Source organism: Glandiceps talaboti, chromosome 10, assembly GCF_964340395.1.
Source record: "Glandiceps talaboti chromosome 10, keGlaTala1.1, whole genome shotgun sequence".
In the NCBI taxonomy this organism is placed as follows: domain Eukaryota; kingdom Metazoa; phylum Hemichordata; class Enteropneusta; family Spengelidae; genus Glandiceps; species Glandiceps talaboti.
Genome location: NC_135558.1, coordinates 2,693,763 through 2,711,749, shown reverse-complemented (window position 1 = coordinate 2,711,749; position 17,987 = coordinate 2,693,763). Strand labels below are relative to the sequence as shown.

Sequence of the window (17,987 nt, the reverse complement as noted above, 5' to 3'; positions counted from 1 at the left end):
GACAACAATATTTAAATGAGGTAGATGTACTTGACAATGTGCAACTACATGTAGGCTTACATGTCAATATGTTAATGAGGTAGCCGTTAGATAGACGCACTTTAAAACGATATGTAAAAAACGTAGACGTAAATTGACAACACATTTATTTATGTATTTTATTTAACCTCGATACTTCGTACTTCTCTCCATGGAGGACAAGACTAAAAATGGTTACAATAGACATAAATTCATACAAAAGACACAAACGAGATTAAAATTCTACATTGTGAAAGTTTAATGTAGAAAGTAAAAACTTTCTCACTCTTCAAGAATCTCGAATCAAAAATGAAAGAATTGACAGGCTCCCTGTCTGGAATTGGATTCCATAGAGTAGCTGTACTAAGGGAATGAGGACAAAAAATTAGGGGTAATTAGATCATATGAATTTAAATGTTTGTCTCTACTGAATCAGTTATTAGAAATATGAAGTCTCCTATGTGAATCATACCTATACCAATAATGTCGCGGGAGGGCGCAGTACTCCGAGTCAGTCTATCTAAAAAAGAACGTTTGATTCCTAGCAATAAACTGCAGGGTTATCTTTCAGTTCCCATGTCATTTATATGAACTGTTGGACTCAACGTCCAGAAAAACTGCTGAATCAGCAACTCTCCTGCCATAGATGTCTTTATTATAAAAAATGATTTCTAAGTTGTGTCTACTATAATATAGAATGTGATCCAGGAGTATGATAGCTAGTGTTTACATGATATGTGGACTATATTACTAAGTACACATGTATAGTTTGAAAGAGATTGCTAAAGGGAAAAGGGTAACATCTTGAAAATTCCCGTCCAAGTCATGAACATGATCACCGCCATCACTGTCGGCTGATCGCCTCCTCTACATCTGATGTAGAGGAGGCGATCAGGCTAAAAACGTAAACATGTACTACAAAGGTCAATTCAAGCTAAATAACGATGGTAAGATAGCAATGCACGATTAGCCGACATCTACATCGGATTTTAATCAGATTGAGTAGTTTCGTGACAGTAGTGGAGGGAGCCATCTACGCCAACGTTTGACGAAAAACGTTGTTCATTTGTCCACGTAAGAATTAACAAGAGTGTAGAACCCGATGCGAATAAAATAAGATTGTCTATAACTTTTTAAGTGTATATATGCATAAAGTGTCAATATTTCAATAAATAAATGTATAATTATAATAATTTAAATACCTACTAAGATTTTGAGATCTTATAATAAAATAAATAGATGAACTTTTCTGACTACTTATAAAAGAATACACAAACAAATGCTATAGCAACAAGAACCATCATGGCGGACTCGACTGTAATAGATTAGATTGCCGAGGTCCCAAACAGTTAAAATAAGGCAATACACCCACTTTGTACTGATTATTTCATGATCAGGAGACGCGTTGGGAGTTTTGCTTGAGCTGTAACTGTTACATATTTATTTCAAAGGATGTGCAGTTCACACGTCTGAAAATCTGGAACGACTACGCCATCCACGACAACCATAGCCTTCGATATCGATAAAAGGCTAGGGCTGTAAAGTGTAATACTGAATACTGTTACATGTTAGCACTGCAGTACTAATAACATCGGGGCATCATGGTTAGTATTCCGGATTGGAGTAAATTTGCCCGACTGACTGGCTCGCCAACTAAACCAGCAAACTTTGAGGCAAAATTGGAAAAAATCAGACAAGAGAAGTTTTACAGAGAAGCCGAGGAAAAGGGATATTTGCAAACATTGAGCAAGAATTTTTTGAGAGAGAATTGTGTCAAGGACAAGGAAAAAGAAAGTCTACGGAGCATCAAGCTGGTGAAATTAGTAGGTGTACATCTGAGAGATATCGTCGGCATTTATACATGTAAAAGACTTCAGATATGTATCCTACATTCCAACTACATCAGTCGATTTGATGCCCTGATAGCATGTCCTGAATTGATCAAATTGGACTTGCACAGTAATCAGGTGAGGCGATATATTTGTTTCTATAAATGCTCAGTGAATGCCATGGAAGTACTTGCATGGTGATGTGAAGTAGCAGCACAGATTTTATGGCAAATACAGATGGCTTTGAATCTCAAAATCTCTCCCCATCCTGTGAGAAGAGGTGCAAAGTCATGGATAGCTTCTAGACAAAATACAGATGAACACAAAATATTATGTTCTTTGATCATCAATTTTTTCATGGGTTCTATATGTTATTTACAGTGTACTACACAAACAGTTGGAGTGATTAAGAAAAGTGATGGGGATTTGTGACCATACATTTTGACTAGTATTGCAAGCACCACAGAACCAGTATTATTATTAAACATAGACACTGGACTGAAGTTGTCATGACATAGAATGACCAGGGTTTATACTCATATTTTCTGTTCAAAGGCAATAACTTGACTTGCATATTGTGTAATATCTAAATTGTTTCTGTTTTGTATGGACAGATTTCTGTACTTCCTGGCGCTGAATTTTGGGAAAATTTGGAATACTTACGGATTCTTCATCTGCATAATAACAGCATAGGAAGACTTGAGCATTTACAAAGTCTTGCCCATTGTCCAAGTCTAGAAGTTCTAACACTGTTTGATACACCTGTTAGTCTCAAGAAAGCATACAGACATCATGTTGTTAACAGGTAGGTCACAAACAGTACAACTAATGGTTATGTGTATTTGATTTCATTTATGAGCAAATAGAAAATTAAAAAAAAATTATGCTGAAAAAAGTCACCATCAAAGTTTATTTAAATTTCATCAGTAAATAGTATTATTGGTTACGTAAAACAAAAAAAGATAAGAAAGAAGGTCATTACCAGACAATGACCAATTTGTTACAGCTGTCAACGTTCTTCACAGAGAGTTTATTGAGTATGGGCTCATATCCCATAATTTCCATAGAACAACAGAAATTAATTACCATAACAAAACATTATATTCATATCTTCATATGCAAATTAGTCAGTAAGATACAACAAAAAAAACACCCTGGGGAGAACACTTAATGTGAGACCTATCCCCTCCGAGATCTAGGATTCTACATACTAAATTGCTATAGGTATAAGTACATAATCTCTGTAATACCAATGTTTCTCTTACGACATCAACAGTGTGTGGACCCTGAGGGTGCTAGACATGCATGTGGTATCTGATGAGGAGATTATAGAGGATGCAGCCTTTGGTGGACCATTTACGGCTATGAATCCCAACTTTTACATCGATCTCATGCCAACAACTAAAAAGGTGTGAAATACTTCATACTCTGTCATATATGTGACTTGTCTATATAAAGTAAGGTAGAAGGTGTTACATCCTACGTCAAACACATAGTTGCATACATATAGAAATAGTGTTTGTATAGTGTCTACTTGGAATACAATTTGACATGAAATTTGTAACTTTTACAACCAAACCAGAATGACTATAAACATTTTTACCATGGGTCTTGAATGACCATACATCTGATTAGGTGTCATTATATTGTGTTTAGTCCTTCCACAATAAGGCTGTACAAGGAGACACAAATATTGAGACTTAGTCATACAAATAATTGACCATCACAACTTGGTAATATAATTTAGAAGGTTGAATGATCACATTTGAATATTCTGTATCTCAATCATTTCTTTTCACATTACAGGAGACTACATATGAACTAGAAATGAAAATAGTACATTATATTCTGGGTCAAATCTCACACATACAAGCCAGATATTCACCAGTACTGATCATACAGCGCTACATACGTGGGTATCTAGCACGTAAACGTTTTGGATTAATACAGGATACTCGGATATGGTAAGTACACCTATCCATACATTCAGTGGGTATTCACCAACATAGTAGTCAAATAGACTTGTGAAAAAAGTCTATGTGAGACATAATGCTGTACATTATACATAGTAGTCTTCTAATATGCCAGCTATGAGACAGTTATTGTTATTTATTTGGTCTAACAAATACTTCATCTGACTTTTTACTTTCATTAACTAAATAAAGAGCCTACACAGTGTGAGTGATGTTTGTGTGTTTTCTTTTTGGTGTCTATCTCAACATGAAACCTTGTGATCAGGCTCACTGATCTTGATAGTTCATTTAATAGCTTTGGCTAGCTTCTGGGAAAAGAGATGTAAAGTTTGTGAAGTTCATGTATTAATCACTCGCCAATGTGAAACCCCTCCACCCCAAGTTACATACTATATCCTTATACATATTTCACCACTAGGGCTGCTGTGTCAATTCAACGGAAATACCGTGACTACAAAGGTCTTTCTAAACCTGAACCAGGCCCACCACCAACATCACCACTTCCTGGTACTTCAGTGGATGACTCCTCTTCTATGCGAATAGATTTTGACACATATATGCAGAATAGACGACCGGGATCACGAACACCAAGTCTTGCTTCGGCTCATGGTGAAAGGGTCCCAACCAGACCCAGTAAAGTCCAGTCTCCTATCAAAGAAGAAAATCTACAGGTACAACATTGTTACAAGTATTTTGTCTATATAATTATTCACTGCTATGCAATATGTGGTAATCAATCAATCACTCAATCAATCAATCAATCAATCAATCTGTAGTGCGTCAGTTTCCAGTACAATCTAATTAAAATCAGGAAGCACTGATGATCACTTCCAGAGCCACAAAAATGCAAAACAAATGATAATATGTCACAGCTAAAAATCAATGTATTCATGACAGGAATGACCTGTCACATGCATGAAGCAGACCTGCCACAGTCATGATGATCCAGGCCTGCCACAGGCCTGAATGTAAATTTGCCAATGGCCTTGTTTTGTTGGAAAAATATGGGGTACCACTTTTATGAGTCACTTACTAAACTAGATTTCAAGTGGAAAGATTGACCATATCATCACGATTCCATGGTGGTAATTAATCAGGTTTTACAAGACACCAATTTTTTTTTCGTTACAGATGAAATCTGAATCCCCAGCCAAGCTTCAGGTTAGGTCGCAATCATCAACAAAGCTAGGTGCCATGTCTCAGTCTCCACATCGCAGGAGAACCAATCTACTCATCAACCTATCTAGACTAGAGTCTGATGGTATCCTAACTCTACAGGATGATGTCGCCATAGAAACAACTTTTCCTAGTAAATCATTCAGATCTTCTCGGGATGAACCAATTGATATGATCAAGAGTGCAAGAAGTGTTGGTAAGAAAGGTAAGAAGAAGAAGAAAGAAAGGAAAACAGTTAAACAGATGCTTGGTCCTCTACGTGAACTTGATGTCCCAGTATCTGACCATGGTGAAGACCTTGATCTTGATGATGAGAGTAGTAGAAAGGTGGTCTTCCGATTGAAAGGAATGAAACCTCTCGTTGTGGATACTGATCCATTGCAGGATATGTTGATATCTCGAAGAGAAGCAGCCAGGGATGTGAAAGAGGCAGAAAGGGCATATATAATGAAGAGAGAAAGTTTGCCTAAACCTACTTTACCTCCAAAGAAAAAACACAATGCTGATCAGAGACTGTTCTCACGCGTACAGGGGACAATGGGTATGTCTAGTTTAAGAGCTGTTCAACAAGCATACAAAGACAGACAGGATGCTGAGAAGATGGCTGCCAAGATGGATTTTGTGATGGCATTACGGGAACAAAGAGAACATGCAAAGAACAGAATCAGGGGATACTTGGACGAGAAGAGAGCTGTCGCTCAACAACAGCATGAGAGAGAAGTTAACAAGATGGCAGACATGTTAGAAAAACAAGAAATTATAAGGAAAGAAGAAATACAGCAAAACCGAGAAATGAGAAGTAGGTCGTCAGAATTCAAGCAAAGACGACATACTGATTCACTGTTTCTAACAGACTTCAATAGTCAGCACACCTCTGTGTCTAATGCACTTCTCAGACACGATAGACAAGCGAAGCGAGAAGACATCTTCCATGAACGACAAGACTTATTACAAGGACTTAAAGACAGTCAGAGACAACAACAAGACCTGGTCAAGAAATATCTAGAACACAGAAAACTGATGAGGCAAGCCCATGCAGCAGTCGAGAGAGCCACTCTAGACACTAGACTCTTACATGAAACAAATGAGAAAATGATGGAAGCAAGGAGTCGGGTAACACAACAGAAACAGAAAACCAAAACAGTGCAAGCGTTCTATCCTCTACCAAAGTCAGCCTCATCGTTGTCTGTTCCTAAGACAGAAAATACTAAGAAGAAAGATACCAATTTAGACAGGTTTCACACAATGATGAATTCACAAGATGGAAGAGTAGGAAACCACCCTACCTTGGTGAAATAAATAGACATGATATTAAAATACCACATCAATGGAAGGTTGAAGGAGGACATTGGGTAGGGGTGGGGTGGGGGGGGGGGGTTAAAATCTGATAACATGGAGTATTACAGAGGGTAGCATTGATAGTGGTATACTTATTATATGTGAACCTACCATACAACAATATATGGAAAGCATCAAATTGATCACTGAAATGAAAAATTCGAATGTACCTGTATACATTCCATAAAATAGTCTGTCTACAGTGCACAGCTAGTTTGAAATTCAACCATTTACCTACTATTTTTGCTGCTTCATTGACTAAAATTGCACACTACAGCAGTGTGCCCTCTAGGCCAATTTGACATGTCACTAAAGCACAGTTTCTAGAGACACACCAAAATTTGGTGTTCCCCTATCTCTTACTATGTGGTGACTCACAAGAAATGGCAGTTTTTATCATACTGACCCACAACAACAAAACTTGGCTATCATAAGAGATGGCACACTGCACTACAGTATATGCTATGAATTTTAATCAAAAATGTCTCACATCCAAAAGATATGTAAATAGTAAAGCTAAAGATGTTTTTTTGGTCAGATATTGAGGAATGTAATCATAATGTACATAATACATGCAAGAGATCACTTTTTACTTTTGTATCATTTGTTGATTTTCACAGACTGTAACTAAATTTACTTTCATTCTCAGCACAGTTGTAAGATTGAAATTTCTGTATCTGATTTGAAGTTTTCTATTTATAAACTTTAAAGAAAAATGTTGAATCAGATGTTTTCTTTGAGTATTCATTTTCATGATTGTTAAATACAGGATGATTTGATAGAGACACTGAATTAATATTTCTGTTTGTTGTCATTCTAAAGTACAATGCTGGCAAGATGACCACGGCATTTCCTCAGATGATACAGGCAAATTATGTCTATATAATATTAATCTATTATAAAAACAAAGAAAGCACAGTTACATCAATGATGAATGTTGATTATAGAAAGCACTGTGTGTGGTTAAAGTGGCTGTATGGATGAGGATTGTATATTTATTACTTGAAATATCAATGTGAAACAATATTGACAAAATCTGTGTTTGTAACTCAATACATTGCAAAAAGCTAAATAATATGTAACAAGTTTGTTATTGTATGTACTTGTGTGTATGTGTGTGTGTACGTATATATTGTTAAAGTTTTTTTTAATGGATGCAATAAAGATTTCAATCTATTCTATTCTACACACACACACACACACACGTGTGCACACATACATACACACGCGCGCACACATACATACGCACACATACATACATACATACACGCGTGCACTCACATACACATACACACACATAGCATACACACATACATACATACACACGAATGCATACATACATACACACATACGATAACTGAAAATTTCCTCACTGTTCATATAGCACAGCAAACTTGTCTATAAATAATAATATACCCACGTGAATGTACGAACAGAACTCGTTCCAATAGCCCTCTAGACACAATACATACACAGACAGAACACATTCATATGGACCAATAAAAAAAATACCACACAGTATACAATAAAAGAACCTTTTCTTTACTGCATTATACTATTCAAGGGAAGACAGTTAATACAACAACTGACAAACTAAGTATACAAAACTGAGTGATAAAGACAGTCAATAACTGACTAGTTTTACAAATTCATACTAAAACATTGCTAGCTGTCAGGCCACAGCATATAAATTTCAAACATACTACATTATGAATAATCAGCTTAACGTATAGCAACACAAAATATTGAATTTCAAATGTGAAAATGGTTGGCTGACTTTTGTATTTGGTAGAGTGAGCTTCTATCTAACGGTGCTCTATTGCAAACTTTTCTGATGTTCCAGCTTATTGTTATAAAGGTTGCAGAGTCGAGTATTCAAGGTTTGCCATGTTAGAGCGCCCTCACACAACATAAATGTCTTTTTAAGTTCACCGTTGAGGGGCGCAACAACATGCCTTGACTGGCATGAATACACACTGTGGGCATGACTTATTTCAGCCAGAATAAATGCCATTTATTTAAACTGACTACTTTCACTTACTATAACTACTACATTATTCTATATCCTCAGTTTGGCAACACATTTGTACAACTGAGAACACAAAGAACAACAGATACAAAAGGCATCTCAAAATAAATTACATATATCGACATTGACAATTTCGACGATTCTAAGTCAAAAATTTGTAAATTTAACAAATAATGACATTAATACAAAATAAAAAATATCATAATTTCTTTATAATTATTTTACAAATAAATTGTGTTAATAAGCGATTTGTATATAAATAAAATTGTTTGAAATCAAAAGCAAACTACAATTATTATGGCAAGTTTGTCACAGCACGTTTTATGAACTGTATAACAAGTCTAAGGAACGTATACATTTCATCCTCGAAATTTGAAATATCTGGCAAAGTACATTTAGTTACAACTTACTCTTATCCATATCAAAATGACAGCAATTGATTGGATAAGAATAGTTGAAGTAAGGGTTGAAAGGTCATGACCCAGGTCATGATGAACAGTAATAAATAAAGAATTTGTATATGGCACAATGGGAAATAACAGAGTGGACTTATTGATGAACATCTCATCTGACATTGAATAACAAACTGTTTAACTTTTTGTCAACACTCGAAGGATCCAATATAATGCTAATATACATCATAGCAAGGAGGGTGTAGACTGTCAGATATATCATGTTGCAGTGTCCTCCCTGGCCTGCTCTATCTGTGAAAGAGGTTGACTGATGTGTGAGGGCGCCCTCACAAGGCGTACTTTGCAGACTACAAAGCAGGCAAAGCAAATCAAAACTTTATTTTTATCCTGATCTACTAGGTTTCAAGTAGTACTATTTTCAACAAACCAAAACAAAATGTGTCTCAACGTCATTTTTATGGATCCCATGTACTTCTTATACATACCACAACAAATGTGTAACATAAAGACAACACATTTGTGGCAATAGCTGTATTCCAGTATACAAATACCATGGCAACACATTTATTGCAATAGCTGTATTCAAGTATCAAACATAGTGCACAACCTGATGTCAGCCAAGCTATTTGAGATACTGTTTTAGCAACATTTAAACATGATTTTTTTTCTTCAAAATTGACCTTAAAAAGGCAACACATTTATTGCAACAGCTGTATTCCAGTTAAAATGGTGCACAACTTGATATCAACCATGTTATTTGAGATACTGTTGTACTCACCACCAAAATTTAATACATGATTTCATCATTAAAATTAACATTACATAGTAAATAAGTACTTCCATGAATTGCATGTCACTATACAGCCAGGCATCTAATAACACTACGTTTGTCCTACATTATGAACGACTATACACATTCAAAAAGTTGAATGTAAGAGACATGTTTACGCTGAGGAAATTCTGACAAAGGAAATGTAAACTACTCAGTAGTTTACTATGCAACTACAGTTTTGTATTCTGGTCGCCTTATAAAACACAGATATTATGTGATCATTTGTCTACAGTTTGCTAATTTTTAGTGAGTGCAAAGTAGTCGAGATAGAAACTTTTTACTTTGACAATTGTCATTTGTTCTGCAGAAAGTCAAATGAATTTCAACTCTGTTCATCTTTGTATTCCAGCCTTTTCTATCAAAATGGTTGACTCCTTTGACCCTCTCTCAAGTATTGGTTGACTCCACTGACCTCTCTGTAGTGTCAATCAGTTGATCCCCCTAGGCCCTACTAACCCCTTCCAAGAAAAGAGTGATCCTACCAACGCCTTTCCAGAAAGGGAATCCCATTAACCCCTGTCAAGAAATAGTCAATCCCATTAACCCCTTCCAAAAAATGGTCAATCCCATTAACCCCTTCCAAAAAATGGTCAATCCCATTTCAGGAAATTACTGATCTTAATTTACAACCACTTTCAAGAATTGGATAATCCTAGCCAACTCCATCACAAAATGATTGATGCTATTAACCCCATTCAAAGAATGGTTGATCCTACTGGCCTCTCTCATAACATTTTTGATCCTATTAATCCCTTTTCAAAAAATGGTTGATTCCAATGACCTCTGACATTAGTTAAAATATGGTTGCATTAACTACTTGAATGATTTATGTTTAGTTAGTTACATCTATCATTTACTCTAATTATAAATGTTCATTTAAGTCTTAGCAACTTTACAATGTGTCTAACATATGTGAGAAATGCTAGTATAGCATAGTTTAGTATAGTAATTAAAGTATTCTTAACCCCCCCCCCCACCCCCACCCACATTGGGGTATAAAAAGCAAGGTAGTTATAAACACCTATTTTAAGTAGATTCTTTAGTGATCCATATAGGAACTTTTTGAGTTATATAGCTTGCACTATAAAACCAAACTGAATTGTACTCATTGAGTGGGTTACTATGACAACTAGCTACCAGTCTGTGTCGACCATTTTTATGCAGCATAAACTTACAAGATAAACCTGGTATGTGTTTATATCAAGTAACTGCTCACCAAGTATTGTTACCAACCAGGCTAGTCGATTTAAACAATGTTATACAAAGGTGTTTCTCAGTAAAATTTAATAAACTTGATGATCTGTGATAAATAAATAAATCTATCAAATTAATTATCTCTAATGCTATACTTTTATATTATATATATATTTTGGACACTAAAGTTAAAACTATCAGCACTGAAGTGTCACTGAGTTGTATATGTATCCATCAACAGTGATGCTAAAACAGCCAATAAGAGAAATCTGTTACAGTCTGATGGCTAAACGTTTCGTTTGAATGTAAGAGTGACTTCAGCCAAGTTTAATCAGAGAAAACAAAGTGTAACCAAATAAAATCTGCAAACAGCCTGGACTGTGAGATATGTTGTCGTATAGACGCAAAAGATGTTGGCTGATGCATGATGGCACACTGACATGGCACACCACACAGACTACAAAATGCCAACACTTACGAATATACTATGAATTATTTAGTTTGTTCATATGGTTATACATTGCTGGAATACCACAGACAACTCATATTAGTACTTGATAATTTTACATATATGTCGGTTGTACTGTGAAACTGTCTAGTCTAGCAATGACATATTGCATTTTATGTGATGTGTTAGTACTTACAGTGACAATGGTAGTAAAAGGGTACATATATGGTCACAGAAATACAGATATTGGGACAGACAGTATATTAAATGTGGCTAAATCACAGCAGTAACTATAGTTCTTTTTATAGCTAAAAGCTACTAAAGAGTCAAAACTTACTTTAAGAGAGACAAGTATGTCTCAACTGTACAGATCTACCCTCTGAATGTGTTCCTGGACACTGACAGTCACATAATGCAATTTGAATGCTCATAGTAGTTCTTACCATAAAAGACTTCTTTGGCTATATTTTCTAAGATTCAACTAAACATAATTGTGGATAGGTTTATCAGTTATTGCACTTTCCATGGATTACCAGTACTACTAATAATATTATCTAGTCCTACTTTTTATGTAGTCAACATTGCAAGATTTAAAGCATACACTGAGAAATTTTGAGCAGTGGAAAAGAAAAATTGGTTGAACAAAAAGGAAAGTATTTCTGCCATTGACGGTTGGCAAGTTGGTTTTACAACATATGGTAGATATGATGTAGGTTTGGTGTTTCACTCAGGTGACATATTTTGACACAAAGAAAGACAAATTTCAACACCAGACTAATAAAAACAGAAAGACAGCAAACACAGCAGGATCCTGTACTCGATCACAATGAAAAGTGATAAAGTGTTGCTATCCTTTTACAGTGCAGTAGAAACATGATTCTACTCAAAACATTACACATGGTCTTGACAATATTAATGACTTCAATTGTTTACTTTCCAACTAATAATCAACATGATAACTTGTCTACTTCTACATCCCAACTGTGTACGATGACACCTATAGAATTCTTTCTTTTGCATTTGAAGTTGTCTGAGTATATGTAAACAATATCATGTCACATGAGTGGAACACCATGGCAACATCATTTGTACGGTAATACATTGAGATATACATTTAGGCTATTCAGGCAAATAGATGGTATAATTCTATGTGCTAGCATGTATCAATTCGACTGTTTTCAATTTCTCACCTCCACTGTGATATTAAATAAAATTCACATAAGAATAACATTTCTGAAAATATACTTACTTAATACATGACTGATGACAAAATATCTACACACAACACTGCTCACACACATTTCAAGCAAAAATGAAATAACTCTCTTGAAAATAAAATATTACACAAAAATTTTTGATCATAATCGTGATATCATATACATGTACCTGGTTGCTATGGTGACAGAGGTGGTAAACATATTTGTATAATTTGCAAATATCCGTATTATAAGTTTACTGAAGGTTTGTATAAATAAACATTCGGTTGAAGTGAGGTGGGAATTTAATGTGATCCCAGATAAACAGGTTTTAGTATGGTCACTAATTTTGAAGTTTTACAATGATGAGCGTAGTGTAGTGTCTACAGATCTGTGTAATGTCTTTGACTATAGTTCTGTGGTCATCTGACATGTACCGGAGAGTCCTGGACAAACTGCAAGAGATTCTAACATCTGTTGACTGGAGGCTAACGCTTGGTCATAGGCTAGTTTGCCTTCTTCACCTGTTGACATTCAAAGATACATACATTTAATAAATTGGCAATTCAACCATATCAGCATCTTAACATCATGTAGAGTAAGTAATGGGGGGGGGGGACTGATCTGATGATGTTCTGTTAACAGGACAAAAGATACTCAGAACTTTTGGAAACCCTTTGAGTTGAGTTTTGATGAGTTCATTCAGTTCTCATTTGTGTTATTAAAGTGGGCCCAGTATTGTAAGTAATATGGAAACATTTATTTAGCTTTCTCTTATGAGAGTATCCCTAGCACACTTACCAAAGGACAAGCGAGTATCCCTAGCACACTTAGCAAAGGACAATAGAGTATCCCTAGCACACTTACCAAAGGACAAGAGAGTATCCCTAGCACACTTACCAAAGGACAAGCAAGTATCCCTAGCACACTTACCAAAGGACAAGAGAGTATCCCTAGCACACTTACCAAAGGACAAGAGAGTATCCCTATCACACTTACCAAAGGACAAGAGAGTATCCTTAGCACACTTACCAAAGGACAAGAGAGTATCCCTAGCACACTTAGCAAAGGACAAGAGAGTATCCCTAGCACACTTACCAAAGGACAAGAGTGTATCCTTAGCACACTGCTTTACGTCATCAACATCACATCTACATAGGTACAGTAAATGTTCAATACAGCTGCTTGCCTAAAAAGGAACAAAAAAAGTTTATAAAGCTAACATATCTTCATTTCATGAATACAGGATTGTTTCTGAGCACTGTGACAGTAGGGTGAAATGTGAATTCTCAATGACCCGATTTTCTTTTTCTGTACTTTCTTAATGACTACATTTTCAGTTTAGAAACTGTATGTATGCAATCATACATGAATACATACATACATACATACATACGTACGTACAAATGTATGATGTATGTGAGCATCCCAAGACACAGTACATGCAAACAACTTAGTAGGTAGATGTACTCAAATATCTAGGTACATGCAGTTGTCAAATATCTATGTACATGCAGTTGTTTATTTTATTCTTTACACTAATTACTTACATTTATACTGCCAAGTGCTAGACAGCCAGCCTGCCTAAGTGCTTGATCTTTTTCTTCTAAACATTCTAAAAAGACATTCACAGCCTGTAAAAAACAAAATATGGATCATTATTTTACAAAGTCTGACTTCCCATTGTTATTTGTTGTCATAGTTACCTGTCTCATTCTATTCCTATCAGTTGTCATAGTAACATGTTTCTTCCAATTATTACCTGTTGTCAGTTACCTGTCTCATTAAATTGTCATGTGGTGCTATAGTTACCTGTCTCATTCAATTTGTCATCTGTTGTCATAGTTACCTGTTTCTTCCAATTGTTATCTGTGGCCATCATTTCCATGTAAATACTGACACCAGTTTTAGTTGTAGGATCAGCTTCTAATAACAGCATAGCTAAACTAATGAGATTACTACTTGGCAGGGGAACTTTGGGAAGTTTCTTCAAATCCTTCAAGACATCTTCATTTGATGGTTGGAGAGTTTCATTGATGGACACTACAGGTGAGACAGTTAAGAATATTAGAGTAACTGTAATCACTGAAGTACAGTCATTGACTAACTCTGAAGTATTTACATTCATTGACTAACTCTGAAATACTTACATTCATTGACTAACTCTGAAGTACTTACATTCATCGACTAACTCTGAAATACTTACATTCATTGACTAACTCTGAAGTACTTACATTCATTGACTAACTCTGAAGTACTTACATTCATTGACTGACTCTGGTGTACTTACATTCATTGACTGACTTTGATGTACTTACATTCATTGACTGACTCTGATGTATTTACATTCATCGACTAACTCTGATGTACTTACATTCATTGACTAACTCTGAAGTATTTACATTCATCGACTAACTCTGATGTACTTACATTCATTGACTAACTCTGAAGTACTTACATTCATTGACTGACTCTGATGTACTTACATTCATTGACTGACTCTGATGTACTTACATTCATTGCCTAACTCTGCTGTACTTACATTCATTGACTAACTCTGGTGTACTTACATTCATTGACTAATTCTGCAATGTACTTTTACATTCATTGACTAACTCTGATGTACTTACATTCATTGACTAACTCTGGTGTACTTACATTCATTGACCAATTCTGCAATGTACTTTTACATTCATTGACTAACTCTGATGTACTTACATTCATTGACTAACTCTGATATACTTACATTCATTGACCAATTCTGCAATGTACTGTTCCAAGTCTTGTTTATGACTTGCTATACACCATTCAGTGAACTGATACAAAGTGACGTAATAGTTACAATGTTGCATGTCTACTGATGATCTGTCCACCATAGTCTTGACTAAAGTCTGGAAAACTATACAGGGAAAACATTCAATCATTACTTCTGTCTTTACTATTCATCTCCATTAACCTATGGTATTTTAAAATCCACTCTTCCAATACGAATGTCAAATTTGAGTCATTGTCATCATCGGCGTCATCTTTATCATTGTTGTGATCTACACCTAGTGAAACTTTCAACCCTGATGTTTAGCATTCCCTGAACTACATGTACCGGTAGTAACTTAACCCAACCATGTAAGTTTAGAAAACACACTTACCATTGTCAGCTACTGTCGGATGACTTGTTCTGAGTCTAGCTCCAAACTGTAACTCAAACTGTACTATAACACTTTCCACAGACACATACAGAATGACAGGTTGCAGACAACATTTCATCCAGAATGCTGTAAAGCCTGGTTTGTCTTTTAATTCAGGAATGACTGAAAGAAGGAAGTATGACATTGTTTATTATTCAGAGAAAACCAGTTTTAAGATTGTAAGATATTATATTAAGATTCTATCAGTTGTGTATGTAATGTTGTTGTCCTATGGTAGGATTAGATTAGGTAAGTGAACTTGACAAAAAAACTACATGGGTAGCTGAGAGGCTGTGATATGGAAGCGTACACTGTGGTAGAATAAGTCAACCTGAATGCAAAATATATTACATGCCTGCACGCACACACACACACACACACACACACACATACACACACACACACACACACACACACACACACACACTTCATACACACATTCACAATATGACAATAGTGATAATGTGACTTCTGGGGACTCAGAAATTGGTAATGATGCAATCTTCTAAGTACATGTATCACCAACAAATAAATAAAAATAAATAGTTGAGTTACCTTGTTGTATTGATGCTACACTTTTACTTGGATTGAGTTCTAACAATCTAGCCAGTAACCTGGTCTGTATTTCTAGTTTACCAAGCGCTATTACTTCTTTACTCCGTAATGGGCCAAATGATCCTAACATCTACAGGGTCAAAGGTCAAATTAGAAATCAGTCAGAACTCTTGACACGACATATAAATTGTTTGTGAGACGATGTGAATATTTGTAGTTAGTTGAATCATACAAACATTTGATATGACTATACACTGAGATATTATTCCCCAATAGTTTTCTTCATTGAGCCAAGGAAAATAGGAGTGATCTAGCGACTTGTAGTGACAAAACCATAGGTCATGAGTACTTTCTGGCTGAATGAAGAGAAATTATGGGAAATAACACACATATAATTATACCTCCTCAAGCATAATTCATGAAAATTTGGTTAAAAAATGGCGATTTGGAACGTTTTGAGAAGGTATTTTGCATAAGTCTTTGTTGTTTGCTGTGAGAATTTAATCCCTCTATTAGTCTGGATGCAAATGTGGTCTCTAAAACCAGACAAGTGTGTTACTTGTCTGTGCTATAACTAAAAAAGTAAATCGTAACGATACTGTATAGGAACTAGACTATACTGTAAATCGTAACGATACTGTATAGGAACTAGACTATCCCTCCATCTGACTGTTAACTTAGATAACACTTGAGAGTTATAAGATTTTGAACAGAACGACATCTACCTATTCCCAAATTAATTACATGTGGTGTACTCACTCAGAGGGTAAATATTGACGAAATTTGTACTTAGAGAGTAAATATTGACAGAATTTGTACTTACAGACAATAAATATTGACAATGTAGTAAGTGTTGTGTAAATGTAATGTCAAGTTCTTCATTGCCTGTTGATAACTCTATACTGGGACTATTACTGCAATTTGTATTGATGCCAGCATCAACTGTTGTCTCTTTATTATCCTCCCTGTAATGTAGAAATATAGGAATATTCAATATAGTGTCAATGCTGTTGTATCATCATTGAGGGCGCTCTTTATCACTCACAACATGAAGCACATTCAGGATAATTTTCCCCTTGCATTGTATTGCAATGGATTGTATGCTCCCCAGGGAGTTGAGGAAGTAAAAAGGGCTATTGTACCACTGTAGATCCATGCCAGGAGTAATAATTTTAAAGCAATTTGAACAAAGAGTGGGAAAGCGCTATATAAAAATCAACATTATTATTATTATATGCTAAATTTTTCATGCATCAAAATAAATGTTAACAGTAACTAGTTCGACTGATCCAGTACCCATGGCAACAGACAAATGAGTCAAATAAAGTAAGCTATAAATAAAATGCTCAACTTACGTTTCCATAACACATTCTTTATTGTCTATATCATTCATACTTTCTACTGTATCTTCTAATTTTTCTTCTGTATTTTCCGTTATTTGTTGACTATCTGTGTCTTCTACATCTTCTATCTTTGTACAACACTCTGTATCCTCTATAACAGGATGAGTATAAGTCTCTTCTATCTTTGGATGACTGCCATGTTCCCCCGCTGATTCGTCTTCCATGGTATTCAGAAAATCAAAACTTTTGAGTGCATTTTCTACTGACATGTGTGCTTCACTTTCATGGTGGTTGCCATTGGAGATTTTCTGTTGAGATGAATGTTGTCAGGACACATGTATGTTATGAAAAGGTAGCAATTGAGATGTCAATGTTGATAAATTTTTATGAGTAAAACTCCAGTTCCAGTGAAAGAGTTGTTTTGCAAAAAGAACTTATACACACACATAATAGACACA

General features: G+C 35.4%; 2 protein-coding genes across 5 annotated transcripts in view; one reads left to right on the top strand and one right to left on the bottom strand.

Annotated features, from left to right (window-relative positions):
- The first annotated feature begins 1,619 nt into the window (after positions 1–1,619).
- On the top strand, positions 1,620–6,338 carry LOC144441193 (uncharacterized). Its single transcript, XM_078130744.1, has 6 exons — positions 1,620–1,985; positions 2,462–2,652; positions 3,124–3,256; positions 3,654–3,811; positions 4,239–4,491; positions 4,982–6,338. The coding sequence occupies exons 1-6, from the start codon at positions 1,620–1,622 to the stop codon at positions 6,293–6,295; spliced, it is 2,415 nt and encodes an 804-aa protein (XP_077986870.1). The 3' UTR covers positions 6,296–6,338.
- A 4,265-nt stretch (positions 6,339–10,603) lies between these two features.
- The window catches only part of LOC144440812 (rho family-interacting cell polarization regulator 2-like), a 39,329-nt gene continuing 31,945 nt past the window's right edge, over positions 10,604–17,987 (bottom strand). For 3 of the 4 annotated variants that reach the window (XM_078130213.1, XM_078130215.1, XM_078130216.1), the window contains 9 exons: positions 17,542–17,837; positions 17,010–17,151; positions 16,187–16,316; positions 15,593–15,754; positions 15,193–15,345; positions 14,296–14,489; positions 13,997–14,080; positions 13,545–13,635; positions 10,604–12,970 (listed from right to left, as the gene is read on the bottom strand). In XM_078130213.1, the coding sequence (XP_077986339.1) occupies positions 12,855–12,970; positions 13,545–13,635; positions 13,997–14,080; positions 14,296–14,489; positions 15,193–15,345; positions 15,593–15,754; positions 16,187–16,316; positions 17,010–17,151; positions 17,542–17,837 (1,368 nt within the window). In that variant the 3' untranslated portion in view covers positions 10,604–12,854. The remainder of the gene's footprint in view (positions 12,971–13,544; positions 13,636–13,996; positions 14,081–14,295; positions 14,490–15,192; positions 15,346–15,592; positions 15,755–16,186; positions 16,317–17,009; positions 17,152–17,541; positions 17,838–17,987) is intronic. The other variant, XM_078130214.1, reaches the window with a different exon arrangement.

Bases quoted from the DNA above. Each gene is read 5' to 3' on its own strand.
- LOC144441193 (XM_078130744.1), top strand. From the start codon at position 1,620: ATGGTTAGTATTCCGGATTGGAGTAAATTTGCCCGACTGACTGGCTCG. The intron at 1,986-2,461 runs GTGAGGCGATAT...TTGTATGGACAG, and splicing joins TGGACTTGCACAGTAATCAG to ATTTCTGTACTTCCTGGCGC. The intron at 2,653-3,123 runs GTAGGTCACAAA...CGACATCAACAG, and splicing joins AGACATCATGTTGTTAACAG to TGTGTGGACCCTGAGGGTGC.